At 39.2% G+C, this 19,104-nt stretch overlaps 2 protein-coding genes across 7 annotated transcripts in view; one reads left to right on the top strand and one right to left on the bottom strand.

The window, feature by feature from the left end:
* Positions 1 to 19,104, top strand: part of LOC144629195 (mediator of RNA polymerase II transcription subunit 20-like) — a 316,942-nt gene that overhangs the window by 1,459 nt on the left and 296,379 nt on the right. The gene's annotated exons all lie outside the window — the stretch shown is intronic.
* LOC144629070 (uncharacterized) overlaps positions 8,341 to 19,104 on the bottom strand; it is a 46,637-nt gene continuing 35,873 nt past the window's right edge. For 2 of the 6 annotated variants that reach the window (XM_078487245.1, XM_078487244.1), the window contains exons 2-3: positions 9,672 to 10,463; positions 8,341 to 8,947 (exon numbers count right to left, since the gene is read on the bottom strand). In XM_078487245.1, coding sequence (XP_078343371.1) covers positions 8,597 to 8,947; positions 9,672 to 10,463 — 1,143 coding nt within the window. In that variant the 3' untranslated portion in view covers positions 8,341 to 8,596. Of the gene's footprint in view, positions 8,948 to 9,671; positions 10,464 to 16,729; positions 17,674 to 19,104 lie in introns of those variants that run through there. The other 4 variants (XM_078487249.1, XM_078487247.1, XM_078487246.1 and 1 more) reach the window with 4 other exon arrangements.

Here is a 19,104-nt window from a genome sequence, read left to right as displayed (position 1 = left end):
AGACAGGGCGCTTATTCGGGACAGGGAGCTTATTTAATCTTTTGAGAAAAAACAAAATGTTCAAAAAAAACTTTAAATATTTAAATAACTAACAATAACATTATTATAACAGAAACTTTAACAGTAACAAATTCCAGTAATTATATACATGTACGGTACGGTGAATGTTCATGAGTTTATCTATTCGACGTCAATGACTTCAGTAGGGGCTGTTATCCACAATAGGGGCGCTTATTAGAATAGGGGCGCTTATAAGAATGGGGGGTGCTTATTCGGAAGGGGGCGCTTGTTGGAAGGAGGGCGCTAAATCGAATCATTACAGTAGGTTTTTCTCCAATTTTTAGCCGTCTGAAAAATACAGCTATCGCGATTGAATTTTCACACGAAATTTTAACTGACTTCAGAAGGTCATAACTCTTCTAGTATACATATATCTATAAAAATAAAACCTTCCAAAGAAAGAGTCATGTTAATGGTTTGTCATTTCTAAAAAGTTAATTTGGCCCGTGGAAATTAAGCGCGCTAGTGCAAACACTGTGAAGGGCATTTGCATGAACATAAACGTTAACCCAAAATAAAAATACACACAAAATTAAACAACAAGAGCTAACAGAACCTGTTTTTGCTCATAACGATCACTTCAACCGCGATTTCAGCTGAACTTGTTACGCTTTATACAGTGTGCCTTTATCAGTGTAACTGCACTCGTTTTTGTTCACCGGTGCTTTGGTGATAAGTGTTTAAGCGTGCTTCGGTGCGCGCATTTCAAAAGATCGAGAATGTTCAAAATAGTTGTTGATACATTAGTAACAACACAGCTCTAAGGAAGTTTTAGTAACATGCTTAGTTGGCAAACCGGTTGAAAATTTAACAGTTGTAAACTCCAGACTTTTTGAGCCGGCGAGACTGATATCTTTTCTGCGAGCCCGACGCTGCGAAAATGCGTTGGGGAAAAATTCGACATTACGAGACTCCTGAAATTTGGCCAAAACTCTGCGAGACGCGCATTCTTTGAAGGACCATTTACCACGTCGATCTATGTAGTTTTTGTCGCGACTACTGAGATCTTACCTACCTTGGGTATTTGCTGAGTGATTTTTATCAATGTTTACTTCAAATGAAGTAACTGATCGTCTGACCTGCGGAACATAAACGGACGGTCGCAGATTAAGTTGCAGTGTTATACGTAGAAAGGACATGAACATATTTGAAAAAGTGCTTAGTCTTAATCTTACCCTACCTGACTTTCTCTAGGAAACACACAGTCTGAATCGACTAAAATAAGGACTGTTATTTTAAAACCCACTTGACGACGTGGGATATGCTAAAACTGTTGTGGCATGTTTCTATTGGTTGCTGATTACACTTCGACTTTTATGATTGGTTGTCTTGAAATAGTAACTTCTCTCCTTCTGTTAGCCTAGGGATACATGTAAACTCTTTCATATCCTTGTGCATGAAAATTTCGCTCCTTTGGTAACGGTATGAAATTCACAAGCACGTTAAAAGGAGAGCAAGTCTAAAGTGCAGCAAAACACATAAATTGTATGTGGTAAAATTAAGGAATGGTATATTTTAGTAAGATCGAAAAAGTACTGATGGTTCCCGGGGGGGGGGGGTACTCCCTATAATGGCCTATACGGGGAGGCTCCGCCCGAAAGGGGTACCTTTTTCAGGCTTAAGGTAAATGTAAGGGTTGGGATTTTACAAGTTTTGGTATACGAAAGGGTATGGAAATCTGTCATTTAGGTATTTAAAAAGGCTCTTTAATTAAAATATTTCGAACAGACGCAATTTACGGCTGTATTATTTTAATGTATTAAGCGCTAAGTGAAAATGACAAGACATTGTCCTGTTCTAAGTCTATGCCATGTCTTTTAGGTATATGAAAGGGGTACCCTTTTTCAGTGAAAGGTACACGAAAGGGGTACAATTTCTGTCAAAAATGGTATATAAAAGGGTAAGGGGTCAGAGCTCGGGGCGGAGCCTCCCCGTATAAAACTTTTTTGAGTGCCCCCCCCCCCCCACGGGTGATGGTTATACTGATGGGTAGCATATAAACCCATACAACCGAAAAATAAAAACGTACATAAAACATAACAGCTAACAGCGGCGCGATCTCAGTTAAACTATCAACGTAACCAATACAGTTTTTGTTCACGTTCATAAATGATAAGTGTTTGAGGGTGCTTTCTGTCATGTTTAAAAGTAAAGTGTTCCTAATTATTGTTTAAACAGCTACTTTCGTCTAAAGAGTCATGCAACTGGCTTACAGAATTCATTTAGCTTGTGGACTGAAGCTACAGTCCCCTTTTCCCTCAACTTCAACAAGAAATTGTTATATACATAGCATAGGAGATATTTGTAGAATGAAATTCACCGGTTGACCGAGGCAAACCCGAGTCCGAGTCACTGGTCAGCGGTTTGTTCATTACGAAAATGTCACAAGTATTTTTCAATAAAATATCTCTTCGAGATAACGACTATTTTGCAAGAAGTATGAGTAGAAGGTTTATCCTTTGCATTGTTCTTCGAACTTATCATGAATGAATTGAATCGTCTTTTAAAGAATTTTAACTAACAGTTTCTTTGTAGCTCAGTTCAAGCATTATTTTATCTTCGCGGAGGAAATGCTACATTTGTCAGTCGCGACGGCCGGTTGCTTTGCGACTCATATACTGGGGCTTGGTTAAAAATAGTTAACTTTGTCGATTGCCTCTTTTCTAAATAGTTGTTTACTTTCGAGTTAGAAAGATTTCTACTCGGTTTAATGCAGGTTTTCCGATAAAGGTTACGCACGACAGAAAATTTACGAAGGCGTGCAATTGTCCCCCAGTCCCAGACATTGTGGAATGTGTGTGTGTCTAAAGAGCGTGATCAGTGAACTAGATTTGTTTTCAGTATTTTTATAGTACACTGGTTTAAGGTAACCGTATACTTTCAAGGGTTGATTTTTTTCAAAAAATCTTTTTTCAAGCCAAATCTTCAATTTCCAAAACTTGAAACGCACGTGAGTTATCTACATAAACGTTCTCTTTCAATACAGGACAAAAGTCTGCTAAGTGTTATAAGCTAATTAGAACGTGTCAACCGCAGAGTTCTACGTGACATTTTTCGCGGCGATCTCATCTGGCATTTCAGTCGCTTTTCTTCTGTTGTTTACAATTTCATCCCAACGATTTATCAAGAATAATTAGTTTTTGTCGGTCAGAAATATTCACCCAACCAAATAATTGACAAAAAACAAAAACATTCGATCCTTTTGTCAGGGATTAATAAGGCAGCGACAACTGACACGACTTTAGCCTATTCCATCGACTTCTAATCGCACCATTAAACAGCGATGCTGTTTTGAAATTTTAATGAACGACAGGGGCGATGACTTTTGCTATCCCCGTCACAATATATAAGGGCAGGAAATAAATAAAAGGATGTCTTCTGCTGTTCTTGATAAATAATTGGCATTGACCGATTAAAGAATGAAAATAAAAATAACAGGGATAAATACATGCAGCTTTGCGAGACTTGGGGCAAATATTTAAACTTTGACACTAAAATGGAAACGGATTTCATTTCCACAACTAATGCATTTTTAATGAGGACGAAACCCCGTTCAAATTGCGTGCGGACTTGCGAGAGAAACGGCTCTTATGATACCTCTGGTTATTTTTTATCCCTGTGATAGATTCATGTTTTATTTCACTTCCCCTCCTAAGCATTCCAAAGAAAAAAATAGAAATAAAACATAAAACTAAAATCCTTTAACCGGTATCCCGTGTATATTTTCCGCTCTTCTTGCCATCGAAATTGTGCCACGCGTGCATTGAAAGCCATATCAAACGAAACGAAAGTCGCTGCATATAAAGTTAACCATAATAACATCCTTTGAGAAAGTTTATAAAAAAAGTGACCCAGTTGCAAAGTGACCAAAAAGGTTCCATTCTAAGCCACATGTTCCGTTTAGCGCTGGCTTCAGAGGTTGCCGGCAATGAAGTCGTCATCAAATCTGTAATTTTAACTTGGTTCTTAATCGCATTAATGAGCAGACAGAATTTCCATCAATTCGTGTTACTGACCATCAGATATGTTTACAGTGCTGGGTTTGCAGTTAAAAGCGATAACTTGATAGCTTGATACAGTGTTCTCGTTAACTAAGTTCTTGTGAACAGATGTCCCTCAAAATTATATTCAGATTAGCCGGGAAATTTTAACTTGGAATGGGATAGACAATACCAGTATAGATGGCGACTTAACTGAAAAGAGGGAGTCGAACCCCAGATAGCACAAGTTCTGTTACACTTACCTTAGGATAGTCAACGCTTGGAACTGATGTCTCCTGATGTGTGTTATGCGCCGAGATAAAAGATGTGTTTGGCTTTCACACAAGACACACGATATGGCCTTAGTTTAATAGGAAGTCCTTGCGACCTTTACTGGTTACCTAATTGTTTCGTTTGTGGTCATTACACGCTTTAAAAGCATTTTTCCGGTCCACAAAGTATCTGTTTAATTGTTATCAGATAAGAGCCTTCACTTAAATGATGACTTGTAAAATGAATAAATAAAAGAATTTTTTCAGAAATCAGTGCATTGAAAGCTAATGGCTTTTCCCCATGAGGTAAAGCAATTCAACCCGCTAGAAACTTCGACTGAAAAATGTTTGGAAAGTTGTTTATCATTTTAAACTGATTGATCCCGTGTTTCTTTTACTTAGAAAGCAGAAGTCGATTGATGCAAAATAGAAACTTGATTTGTTCTGTTCGGTTTGTGATTCGCTATAATTATTTACATTAGCCTATTCCAATCGACTTCTAATCGCACCAAGAAACAGCGATGCTTTTTCGACTTGGGGCAAAATATTTAAACTTAAAAACTTAAATGGAAACGGATTTCATTTCCACAACTAATACATTTTTAATGAGGACGAAACCCCGTTAAAATGGCGTGCAGACTTGCGAGAGAAACGGCTTTTTGTGTACCTCTGGTTATTTTTTATCCCTGTGATAGATTCATGTTTTATTTCACTTCCCCTCCCAAGCATTCCCAAGAAAATAAGAGAGAAATAAAACATAAAACTAAAATCCTTTAACCGGTATTCCGTGTATTTTTTTCGCTCTTCTTGCCATCGAAATTGTGCCACGCATGCATTGAAAGCCATATCAAACGAAACGAAAGGCGCTGCATATAAAGTGAACCATACTAATCAATCAACTTTGTTTTACGAGGATTGCACGTAACAGTCTTCGACTGACAAACCTGTGGCCCTCGGATTCCCGATCGAATTGGAATTTAGAAGTGTTGGTTTTTGTGGAGGGAGGAAAACCGGAGAACCCGGAGAAAAACCCTCGGAGCAAGGACGAGAACCAACAACAAACTCAACCCACATATGGTACCAGGCCGGAATCGAACCCGGGCCACATTGGTGGGAGGCGAGCGCTCTCACTACTGCGCCATCCCTGCTCCCCCCTGCTCCCCACTAACATTCTTTGAGAAAGTTTATTAAAAATTAAAAGTGGTACATGCAGTTGCACAGTGATGTAAAAGGTTCTTTTCTAAGCCACATGTTCCGTTTAGCGTTGGCTTCAGAGTTTGACGGCGAAGAAGTCGCCATAAAATCTGAAATTATAACTTGGTTCTTAATCTACTCAGGTCCGGCAAGCGGGTCTCTTGTAAAAGGGTCAACAGACAACCAGCTATGTGTTTATTGTGTGTTGCGTAGCCTTGTATTGACTTTAGTTTGTTTGTTGGTTGTTTTTTAAGAAAAAAAGCGAAATAAAATGGACTTTTTTAGTGTCTCACATCGGGAGAAGCACCACCCAGGGAACGAGGTTGGGAACGAATTTATGTTAAATTTGCGAATTCAAGGTATTGAATAGCAAAATTGTGTTGGCTATATTTGATATTCGAAACAGTCAGATGACTGGAAAGAAAACCATTAACCATGGAAGAAGCCAGATACATGCAGTTTTGAACATCGACGCTTTGTGATTGAATAAGTGAAGTCATTAATGAGCAGATGGAATTTCCATCCATTCGTGTTAGTGACAACCAGAAATGTTTACGCCCTGGGTTTGCAGTTAAAAGCGTTAACTTGGTAACTTGATACAGTGGGTTCTCGTAAACTAAGTTGTTTTGAACAGATGTGCCTCAAAATTATATTCAGATAAGCCGGGAAATTTTAACTTGGCATGGGATAGATAATACCAGTATAGATGGCGACTTAACTGAAATTCGGGAGTCGAACCCCAGATATGACAAGTTCTCTTGGAACTGATGTCTCCTGATATGTGTTATGCGCCGATGAAAAAGATGTGTTTGGCTTTCACACAAGACACACGATATGGCCTTAATTTCATATGAAATTGATTGCGACCTTTACTGGTTACCCAATTGTTTCGTTTGTGGTCGTTACGTTTAGCATAGATATGTAAGACACAACAAGGTCAACAGAATGCGTGCTTTGTTTTCTTTCTGGTTTCTTTGGACCGAAGGTCGACGCGCTGAAAAGCGCAAAAGCACATTGAAATGTATTAAAAGGAAGGGTATCGGGCAAAAGCAACCAAGAATGGACTCGCCTGAAGCGAAGGAAATTATTTGGATTGAGAACCCTGGCGAGCTGCATGATTGCGCCATGCCAGGGAAGGCGAAGGAGACTTTAATGTATATTTGTTCAAGTGTAAAAAGCAAATTTTGAAAACTGGAGAATATCAGTTAGGGGATATCATCAAATATTCCCCTGTTTTGCCTGCGTTATGTGATGTGTAAAGACTAACGGAAGTGAGCGCGAGAAAAAATATTTGATGAACTTCAACATGAAATATTCGTTTTTATTTCGCGCGTTATTCAGCTTGCGCGCGTTATTATAGCATGGAGTTGAATAATAGTGTTTTGCGAAAACTTTTGCACAATGCAAGCATTGTGAATTTGGAATTGGTTTTATGATTATATTTGTTCTTTTTCTAGCTGACTAAAACTTCAAGCAACAGCTGAAAACTGAAAAAGATAGCAACGACCAACACAAAATCAAATTAGATGCATTTCTACAAGCCAGTGAGCTCTCATACACAAATGGTTATCCCTTCTGACGGTAAGTGACGAAAAGCTTTGCGTGACTAGAAAAAAATAACAGCTACGAAGATCATTTTGCTTAACAAGTGCATCCACCAAACGAAATCATTGTTTTCTTTCGATTTTAAGCAGCTTCATTGATATGACAGTACATCTTCAATAATAATCCGGGACACTAAATTCCGTTCTGTGTAAGTGTTACCCTATGGTCACTTTAGCACTTGCCTACCCAGAGTTCAACTCTAACCCGACCCGTACGAGGATCTCACAGTAGCCTTCAAAGGAATGATGACTGAGGATATCAGGAGTTCCACCACTCCAGCTACAGTTAGTGTGAAGGACTGAATCGACCGAGATAGGACCACTACTTTTATATTGTTCGTTTTATTATTTCAGTCTCATCTTTTTATTTGTTTGCTGTGGAGCAATCGAGCAGCAGTTCTAATCATAATTTAAAATAAATCTATGCAAAATCGATATTTTGTCGGCTTTACTGGCTTTTAACTAGAAGCACTGCGTGGCGTCCAGAATGCAATACGCGGCGACTAGAGTGCACTGCGCAGATACCACCGAGATGCCGCCGAGGTGCGAGATCCAACAAGAAACACAACATACATGGAAGCTGCTGCACAAGTAAAACACAGCAAAACTAGCAGGAAAAGCATCTGAAATGCCTATAGAATTTTTGTGCGAATACGTGAAAGCCCGTACGATTCAAGTTCTCAAAATGCTTGTAAAATTTTGTAAAATTTAGTACATGAAAGCCTGTCAAATCCGCCGACATCGGAGAAATCAGGCAAAAAACACATGGCAGCTGCTGCACAAGTATAAAACGACAAAACTATCAGAAAAGGCGCTTAAATGCTTACAAGGTCTTGTTTGTGGTTAATTCGATTTTTTAAATACATTTGCTGTTATGACATACGAAACGCGGTGGCCGAATGGTTAGTACGCTGTATTCCCGATCGAGCGATCCGGATTAATTTGAGCCTTGGCTAGGGTCACTGTGTTGTGTTCTGGAACAAGACACTTTACGATTACAGTGTCTCTCTGCCAAGAGCATATGTTTCATTGTTGGCGGACTAAAATCCCATGCAGGGGGAAATAACAAAACTCGAGCTCCTAGTTGGTTCATGAAACGGAAAGTGGGATAAGCTCCGGCAGAGAGGGATATTTCGGCACGAATGCGACTTTACCTTTTACTTTACTACGCAGAGAGTGTGGAAATACAAAGCAAAGGTAAATATAAAATAAGTTTTAATGTACATGTTCCCCGCAGCTTCAGTCTGATATTACAAATTTTTTTCATATAGTACTCGATCATAAACTCTGACTCTTAAGCATCACAAACCACCTAGAGACACTTATTTTCAAACAACCAAGCTTAACGGAAACATGCATGCAAAATTCATGTTATGAAATGAATATATAAAGAATTCTAGTAATTAAAAGTTTATGTGTTGTTATCACTCAGTTTTAGTAAATTAACCACTTGAACTCGTTATCTCAGTTCTGATTATGAACAGCACTACTGGGATGGTGGTACTTCTTCAATCATTATCCGGGACACTGAATTCCATCCTGTGTATGCGTTACCCTGTGTTTTACCATAGCACTCGCCTACCCAGAGTTCAACTCTAACCGTGCCTCGTGCGAGGTTCTCACAGTAACCTTCAAAGAAACCATTACGGTAATTATCAGCAAGCCCACCCTTCCAGTTATTGTAATTGACTGACTCGATCGTCGTAGGACCACTGCATTCATTGCCGTCAAACTTGAAATACCATCTGTTGCAACCACCATTAGTATAGACTTGAACGTTTCCCTGGTAGGAGACTCTAAGCGCTGTATTGCTGTGAAGCTTGTTAAAAGAACATTCCTGAAACAAAAAAATGTGAAAATTAATCAGAGATGCTGGTTCAACTTACAAAACAAAATCCGCGAAAGAAGAAGTTTTAAGGTTTTTGAGAATGTAAAACCATATATCAGGCAGGAGTAATCCTATCAGTCGATTTGTCATGAAGGCAATCAGTTAAATGAATAAATCTCTAATCAACGAGTCATTCAACGAGTCCACGGAAATAGACATGTCAGTTTTCAGTTGAACCCGGCAGAAAAAAACTAACCTGACTAACTAGTTGTCAGTTTGTTAACCCTGTCGTGGGTTTCAATTTTCCCAGTTTGCAAAAACAGCCACCTGCTAACTAGGGCGTGCTCAAAAAAGGAACAGCGTATTCTGATTTGACTTATAGTTTCATTTCACACAATTATCGTTTAGACAAAAAAGTAACATCTTGGTCGCTTACTTTTTACCATATACACTCAACGGAACTCCATATTTCTTTGGTGGACCGTCACTAAATCTTCCCCACCTCGGTTTCTTTTTAATGCCGTACAAATTTGTTTCCTCTTTTTGAGATTTCTTCATGACAACCACCACATATCACATGGTATTGTCTTCTGTTGCAGTTAACGCTGTCAGCGGTTGCCAGCGATCATATAGGAAAAAGCTATAAGCCTCTACCTTATCTACCCTTGGGTTCACTGGAACTTTCATTATCATATTGGAAGATAAAATTTATGAAAAATAGGTGGTTACTAGCCTTTATTTTTCCGTTGTCCGTGTGCTCTAATCCTTTCCATGCACATTGTTTCCAGTTAGCCAGCTGTCTTGGATCAATGTTTGCTGCGTCTCCTTTTGATCCTTTCGGTCCCCTCGCACCAGTGTACCCTCGGATACCCGCACTTCCTTGGTAACCTTTACTTCCCTTTGTTCCCACCGGACCAACTTCTCCTTTTAGACCTTTTTCTCCTTTTGTTCCGATACCGCTTTCTCCCCTTAGTCCTTTGGGGCCCCTTGGGCCAGAGGTCCCTGGGATACCTGCTCTTCCCTTTATTCCCATCGATCCAATTTCTCCCTTTCGACCTTTCTCTCCTTTCGTTCCGATGCCGCTTTCTCCCCTTAGTCCTTTGGGACCCCTTGGGCCAGAGGTCCCTGGGATACCTGCTCTTCCCTTTATTCCCATCGATCCAATTTCTCCTTTTCGACCTTTCTCTCCTTTCGTTCCGATGCCGCTTTCTCCCCTAAGTCCTTTGGGACCCCTTGGGCCAGAGGTCCCTGGGATACCAGCTCTTCCTGGAATACCTGCTCTCCCTGGGATACCTGAACTTCCCTTTATTCCCACCGGACCAATGTCTCCTTTTCCTCCCTTCTCTCCTTTGGTTCCTTCCGGGCCCCTTGGTCCACTTTTCCCTGGGATTCCTATAGTGCCCGGTAAACCCCGCTTTCCGGTGGTTCCTTTCTTTCCTTTGAAGCCATCTCTACCCGGAGAACCCGGTATTCCTGGGATTCCGTTCGTCCCGGGTATTCCTGGCATTCCAGAAGGCGGATATGGCTGTTGAAACAAAAATAAATTGTTTTCATACGCTGTACGTTTTGCCGTAAATCTTCGTCCTTAACGGATGACTTAAAGTCGCGGGGGATACACTGACTATGAAAATATTCATAAAGAAAAATATATGTGGGGGGTTTACTTTGAAAAACTCAATATCATGAACGTAATCCCATTCCGCTAGAACTTTACAGAGATACTGGGGAATAATGAGAGTGCATAAGGATGTTTTTTTATTCTTGGCTTGCACGTGACGTCAGAGATGTTTCCATATTTGGGTATCCGCCATATTGGTGTTCCACCGCGGGTGAAATTTACATATGTTTATATAATAATAATAATAATAATAATAATAATAATAATAATAATAATAATAATAATAATAATAATAATAATAATAATAATAACCGATATTTAAACAGGGCGACCCCTTCAGTCGCAGGACTGGTATCAACGGGGGCCCTGTGTAAAATAAAACAAAATTAAAGTAAAAGAGAGTATTATAAAATATCTATCTATCTATAAAAACTACTTTAAAAAGATACCGCTAAAAATGCTAAAAAAAGTTAAAAAAGTTTAAAAGAAGTACTAGTGTTCTCATAAAAAAATAACCTAAGAATAAAAAGCAGAGATAGCTTGGAAACGTTCCTTTGGCTGCATAGTCTTAATGTTCGTCGGAAGACAATTAAAAATGGATGCACCATGATAATAAAAAGACTTTTTAGCGACATCTAAATGAATGTTTGGAAGTATAATGTCAGTAAAAGACGATCTAGTGCATCTCTGATTAAAAACATGTTGCTTGTCGCCCTGGCTACGTAACAGGAAATAGTCTTTAAAATATGAGGGAACGTCTCCGACCAAGCACTTGTTAACTAAAAGTGCACAGTGCTTTTCCATAGTTTTTGTAAGAGGCGGCCAACGTAGGTTCTCGAGTATTGTTTCCGTGGCTATGTCAGGTTTAAACCCGTATACTATATATGCCATCGCTGTTGAATTACTCGAAATGTCAATGGCTTCGCCGGAAAACGAACGTGTTCCTTCAATAAATGAGCTTTGTAGTACGATCGACGACCACGTTAAACGAAGATATTTAGAAAAAATCGCCGAGACGGTCACTATTCCCGATGAGCGGTTTATAGTAAATAAAGGTGACGGGCCTACACGACTCCTACGTTCGTGACATTTGTACCTTTGCCGCTCTATATTAAGTTTGGTCTTTCGTTCTTATTTGCTTCTGACTTCTTTTTGAGGGTACTGTTTTTATTTGGAGGCATTATGTATTGAAGTAGCCGTAAGATTGTGGCCAAGGAAGTGTCTAGAGTTCAATTCCCCAGTAAAAATATGGGTGTGATCACGGTGTGATCACGGGCGTGATCACAAAGCGTGATCACGGGTAAAAACTTTTACGCGTGATCACGCCGTGATCACGGATCCGGAATATATTGTGATGGAAGGTGATCACGCCTTGGTACGCTGGAAACCGTGATCAAACCCAAAATCACGGTGGCGTGATCACGGTCAGAAGAATAAAAAATTACGTCAAGCACGGTCTCAAGCATATCCTTGAATATGCTTAATATGCTTAATTCCTAAATAAAACATCTAAACACCTTGATGAAATTGAATAAGTCTTTATTTTTATAACACGCTTTACAACTTTCACGGAATGTTGGCCGTACGTACGAGTAAAATCAATTCTAAAGCAAATAACAACTTGTTGTGAGCAAACGCTAATGCACTTAGGACTAGCACCATTACTGTAACTAACTTGTAACCAAATAAACTGTAAAACAAATTATTTAAATGATGAAGAGTCAAGACGTTTTATCCGCAACAGTTGACCGTTGGTGAGTGCGCCATTTTGGAAACTTTAGTCGTACTAGTCATTCTTCGATTACATTGACGCTTGTGTATTTTATATTGACCAGCCGTTTTAGCTGACACTTGCTCACCTCAATTTGCGGTTCCTTCGATTCCCTCGTTGCAGAATTCAATTATCCAAGAAGTAATGTTTTGTAGAGGGCGGTAAACCAATTTATCGTTATTTCAACTAGCCGAACGGACTTAATCAACATTTGTGCTTCCATGATGTCGATCTAACGTGGACCGCAGTTACATTGTTGCATTTCCACACTTCAACTGACAAATCTGTCTTTAAAAAGGCAAATTATTTGATCAAATTTTACATCATAGCGAGCTATGAAGGACTATTAGACTTTCCCGCTGTTAATTTAATGGTTGACTTCAATTTTGTAACACAAGCAAGCGGTATTGAAAACAATAAACGTGTTGTCAAAATTGACCAATCGCGTTTCGTCTGTGTTTCATGAAACTTGAGATTACATTGCGGTCAGCTTTTTTTTCCGCCCGAATTCCGTCACGTATTTACGAAAGCCAAAGAGCGCTGAAAAATAAAAAAGATAATACTGAGAAACAGAAGAAACGAAACAAGCAGTGTTGTTGCAAATTGTTTCCATGTGACCACAAGCTATTATGAAGCCAAAACAGTCAGGAAAAACAAACGATTGCCAACTTTGTCGGCAAACTGTCATTAATGTTTTCATTAATTCGGACGCAGTAATCACGCCAAAAGCGCGGACTTTCATCGGTGAGTAAATTACGATTTTGAAGAAAAGGGACAAAAAACTACAGCTTATACCATTACATAAATCTTTACATCAAACTTGAGTTAACGTTGCTACTTTCCGAAGCACAGATTATATTAGTTTTAAACGATCCGCTTATCAAGTGTCTTATTTTTATGTGAGCGCACTGCCGGACAAATTGTTACATTGAAATTAGAACACTGCTGATCTTACCATTGCAGATGCTCAAGAATTAAGTTTAAGATTATATTAATTTTGGTACTTCATTTTCAAGGCTTCTATCTTGCTCTCTTTGGGAAGATGTAGTTTCGTCTATCGCCATAACTATAACGTGATCACGGTGAATTGGCAGTGATCACTCTCATCACGGCGTGACAGGAGTGATCACGGGTGTAATCACTCCCATCACTCTGTGATCACGCTATCCCAAAGGTGTGATCAAGGTCAAAGGCGTGATCCGCGATCACACTGTGATCACAAAATATTTTTACTGGGGAATTGCGCTGCGTGTGGTTTCCGTTTGTAGAGTTGAATGACACCTCTACTCTGCCACATGTTGTGCTAGTTCAGTTTGTTTTGGCTAAATTCTATTTGCAAGATATATTTTAGGCTCTCAAAATGTTTGCCCGGCCTGAAAGGACAAGATCTGAAATGTTCCGGGAAAATGTAAACTACTTGCATTTTATTGACGCCGGGCCGGGCATTTTAATGCAAGACGTATTGTCTTTAATATCACGGATAATCTTGGTCCGGCTTCGCCAGAGACTGTTTCAGCTTTACTATGAAAAAGCTGAAAGTTGGTTTCAGAGAGACCTTCTGTATAGTAAAGTCTATGCTTCTTGCATTATTTTGATCGAGTGCTCTGTCTTTTTAGCTCGATGTACCTCCCTTGTTCCTTTGGCACCACATGATTCAAATCTTTCTTTGAAATCTTTCACGCGCAAGTCTTTTAACTATTTTGCGTTTTGTTTATGCCAGTGTATGGTTCAGTTAAGGCAAGACCATGGTTTTGATCCTCCGTGTGGATCTCATCAGTTGCCGGTATTTGGTTTTCTTTAGTAAATAAAGATGACGGGCCTACACGACTCCTACGTTCGTGACATTTGTACATTTGCCGTTCTATGTTAAATTCGGTCTTTCGGTCCCACGAAGAAGCTGCGGCTCCAGAATGAAAATGCTGATCACAAACCCTATCGTTACTTAAGATTTTTTCTGTGAGGTCATCGCGGCTTATTGCTGAGATCCATCTTCGCCTTCGCTCGCTGATTGTCCTGATTCGTCACAAGTCAGTTGTGATCGATACAATCGTATTCTCTTATCTCGACCAGTTTTTCTAGAACAACCCACGATCAGGCATATAGGCATTTTGAGGACGCGAAACTGGAAAAAACTCGACTGAACACTTGTGCTTGTGACTGGCATATGTCCGCCATATTGGTATTTGGAACACCATCATGGCGGACGGAAGTCACACGTACTCCAGAAGTCACGTGAGTGCAAGCCAAGAATTGAATGGATTGCGCTTTGCGACAATGTTGTAGGCTATACATGTTATTTGAAAATCACACATGTGGGTTTGTATCAACGTTTTCTCCTCGAGGAAAACACAAAGAAGCTATGTTATGTTACGTTACGTTACGTTACGTTATGTTATGTTATGTTGTTATGTTATGTTATGTTATGTTATGTTATGTTATGTTATGTTATGTTATGTTATGTTATGTTATGTTGTTATGTTATGTTATGTTATGTTGTTATGATATGCTACGCTATGTTATGTTATGTTTTCTTCTAAAGCTTATTTTACAATTTGGCGTCAGAAAAGCAACCTACAATACACCTAGTTTTCCTCCCTGCCGTATTCGATGGGTAATCAGTTGATTATAATTAGTCATTAATTATTGGCAATGATCAATGACTAATCGATGAGTAATCGGAGCCCAAAGATTTTTTGGCCTATCGATTACTCATTGATTACGCATTGATGTAGTTGATGACCTAAATGTTAAGTGGAATGGCAACTTGGATAAAGTAAAAATGAATGAATAAGCGTTCTCAAGTAGAATACTCGGAAAAAGATTTTCCGAGTTCCCCCAACGGGAGTCGAACCCATGACCTTCCAGAATACCGGTTGGGCGTTTTATTGTTTGTTTTCTTCTTATTCGCCAAATACGGTTTTCAGCCACTAGATGATATCGATGAGTAATGAATGAAATCAATGACTAATCAATGCAACCAATGACTAATCGACGCAATCGATGACTAATCGATAACCAAAAATTTAGTTGCCTATCGATTAGTCGTCGATAACTCATTGATCATCAGCAATAATCAATGACTAATCGACTGATTACCTATCGATTACCTATTGACTACTCATTGATTTCATTGATGTCATTGATGTCGTTGATTAGTTATGCCTGGATTAATGCAAAATACTGTTCATAATTATGGTAATTTTGGTAATTGCATTCCCTGGCTATCGATAACACTGCACGCAAAAAAGATAATACACTGAATTACAGTTAAAGGAAAGGCAATTCATTGTGCTACAATTAAGGAAAGTTTTTCGTTAGATTTTTTTTTATAAAAGGAAGAAAGAATGGGAACTCTTCAGAAATTTGAATCTGAATTCTCTTTCTCTGGTAACAAAACTGAAAGTAAATCATTTCGTACAACTGTAAAATGCCTTAAACATGCTATTTTTGAAAATGCATCGTTCTTTTCTGATCTCAACATTTTAAAGAGTGGAATGTAATTACCATGTAATTACATCTCTCCCTTGGAACTCGTCCTTTAGTCGCAACACCGGAAATCTCAGAATTTGAACTTTTTCGAGTGAATTCTAAGAATTCAGCAAAGATATGGAACTTCATGAACTGGCACAGCAGATAGGTAAACTACAAATACTGTGGTGTGTCATGACAGAAGCGAAATTCGAAAGGAGCGCTTTTAAAAAAGATAGAATAATGATAGAAAGGGATGACATTTTTTCAGGGATTACAAATTTTACACATTTTTAAAAACGATGATAACTTGCTGCCAAGAGACTTGCTTGCTGGCAAACTGTCTTGACCCACTAGAGGTTTCTGACTGATTATTTTATTGTCTTCTATTCGATTCACGAACTTGGACGGAGAATCGTGGTTCGTTTTGTTTTTCCTTTGTTTTTTTTTTTCAATTTGGCACTAATGGGGATCTAGCATAGCCGTGAAGCGAAAATCTACCACATAAAAAACGACATTCGTAAACGTCCATCATTCCAAAATGCCTTTGTAAAATTTTGAGCTCAGCCGCCCCCAAAAACAGCAGAGATACAAGCGTTATGAATTATTCATGAATATGCGTCCCCCGCGACCTTTAGGATGTAATTTTCCTCTACACTACCAAAAAGCTTTATGTTCTATTTATTTTTACTTTGTTTCAATTCCAGTTTGTTCATGCCTTTCAGTCAGTCATTGCTCGACCCTTAATTCGTTAATTGTTGTTCGTTTTATATTCTTTCATCCGTTCTATCACATTCTCATCGATTTTTTTTTGCTTCACAGCGATTAACAGTGGATTCGTTTCTGCGTCGCGACTGAAGTACTCAAATGCAAGGTTTTAAGGGAATAGTAAAGTTATTAAATACGTTCTTCCTGAAAAACACTCCGTACCTACCTTGCATTTGGAGGACGAAGCGTTTGACTGCAGTTCGTTGGCGAACGTTCTTGCCGAGGACAATAAGAAACTGACAGCGACAAGGGAAAAAGAAAAGACACCTCGCATGTTTCGCTCAGTCGCTCGTGATTGTTGCAAACTAACTTTCCTTCAGTACTCTGCAACAAATCCTTCGAATGAGAAAAGAGCCGGATACTTTCCTATTTATTGCTTCCCGTCAGCTTGTTTAGGCAAACAGGAACTTCATTCCAATCTGAGACGAAATGATTGGTTACTTTGGGTAAACGTGACAGATCAGATGCAGTGCTTTTAGCACAGAATCAGCACTGTATCAGCTTAGGTGAGACACGTTTTGAACTCAAATCTTGTGTTTCAATTAACTGTTAAATACATGACGATTGCTTATACTTTGGTGTAATCTTGACAGATCACATGCAATGTCTCCAGCACAGAATCAGCGTGGTACGAGAGCCGCGCACCAACCTGATACACGTTTCAACCCCCGGAACTTCTATTTCCGCAGTTAATTTATATTTAAAGACAAAACGATTGGTTGCTTTGGGTTAAGCGCGGCAGATCACATAGAAAGCTTTCAACACAGACTTACTCATGTTAAGCATAGAATATAATAGCGTTTATTTAGACACAACAGTAAACTTCAAGCTTTTAGGGTCGCGTATAAAGTGAATTTGAAAAGAAAATAAATTGAACTCAAATCTTGTGTTTCAGTTTATTTTTAAACACATGACGATTAGTTGCTTTGGAGTAAACTTGGCAGATCACGAGGAGTGCCTACAGCATAGAATCAGCGTGATATGAAGGGTCGCGCCAAGCTGGCACAAGTCTTAACCCGAATCTTCTGTTTCCGCAGTCAGTTTAAATTAAAGACAAAACGATTGGTTATTTGGAGTAAACTTGAGAGATTAGATGCAATGCTTTCAGCACGGAATTAGCACCTTTTACAATGACAGCTCAGCTGACACACGTTTGGCATAGGATAGGATAGACACCACAGTAAGCTTCAAGCCTATAAGGTCATGTATAAAAGTAAAATTGAAAGTTACCTGTTACCTTGGTTCTTTGTGCCTCGTGGCACATAAGGCCTCCACAGAATGCCTCCAATTTTCTCTGTTGGCTGCAGCAGCTCTTGCCTCAACCCATGTACGCCATCCCGCACTGTTCCTCTCTCTCGACTGTTCTTCGCCAGGTGGTCTTAGGCCTTCCTCTCCTCCTTTTTCCTTCAGGTGTCCATGATAGGGCTATGTTGGTATGGCTGTTTCTGTTTCGTCGCAGGATATGCCCTATCATCTTCCATCTTCTCATCTTAACTCCCCAGTGGTAACGTGATCTTGCCAGTTTATTTTGAGAATCCTCCTGAGGCATTTGTTGTTATACACATCTATTCGTTGGTCATCTCCCATGTTCATCTTCCATGTCTCCCATCCATACAGTAGCACCGGTACGACAAAGGTTTTAAATTCAACTCGATTCTAATGCTTCAGTTTACTGTTCAAAACATGATGATTGGTCACTCTGTGTTGAATTTGACAACTGGAATTCAGCACAGAATCAGCGCGGCATTTGAGCCACCAAGCTGACACTCGTTTTAGTTATCCCGCATCCTCTGTTTCCGCAATCAATTCAAAATAGACGTGATGACTAGTATAGCCATCAATTAGAACCTACTGCGTTCCCTTCGCACTTAGTTGGGGGTGAGGATGGAAAAAAATGGAAACTCATTATATCGAGAACCGATTTTAATCTGGCGTGCTAGCGTTAGGTATTCCTGAACCAACAATAAAATAGTTTATATTTGCACCTCGTAGTGACAAAAATGCTGCACTCAAACCTCTTCAAGAGGATGAAGAATTCCTGTTAATGATGACCTACAGATCCGTTTTGCATCCCAGGAAATTTTATTCTATTTAGATTGACATTAAGGTTGACAGAGGAATGCTGTGGGTACGTTTTGATCAACTTGACGACTTCTCGCTTCCACTTAGCTACATATTTTAAGTAACAGATCATACTAAATTATTTAAAACCCCAAACATGTTTTTGAATCCAAACTCAGAGTTGATTCGATCAAATCCTAGCTAGATTTTCTTACATGCATGGTCCGAGCTGGTCTAAGCTTATAGTTCCTGTTCTTAGCGACCAGATGTTTTGGCCTACAGCTATTTCGGAGATCAAGCATTACAGTTCTAACGTGACTAAAACAGACACGAACAACGACATTTGATGCATGACTTTTAATCCAGAATACATTACTTTTTTTTTCTTGTCCTTGTTATCGCCAAAATGTTGTTGTTGTTGCTGTCATCGTAATTTCCAAGCCTTTTCTTTTAAGAAGATGACAACTATGCCGAATTATC

This window comes from Oculina patagonica, chromosome 10 (genome assembly GCF_052425735.1).
Source record: "Oculina patagonica isolate OP01 chromosome 10, crgOcupat, whole genome shotgun sequence".
Lineage (NCBI taxonomy): Eukaryota > Metazoa > Cnidaria > Anthozoa > Scleractinia > Oculinidae > Oculina > Oculina patagonica.
The sequence above is the reverse complement of the archived record's forward strand: the minus strand, read 5'-3'. Positions and strand labels throughout refer to the sequence as shown.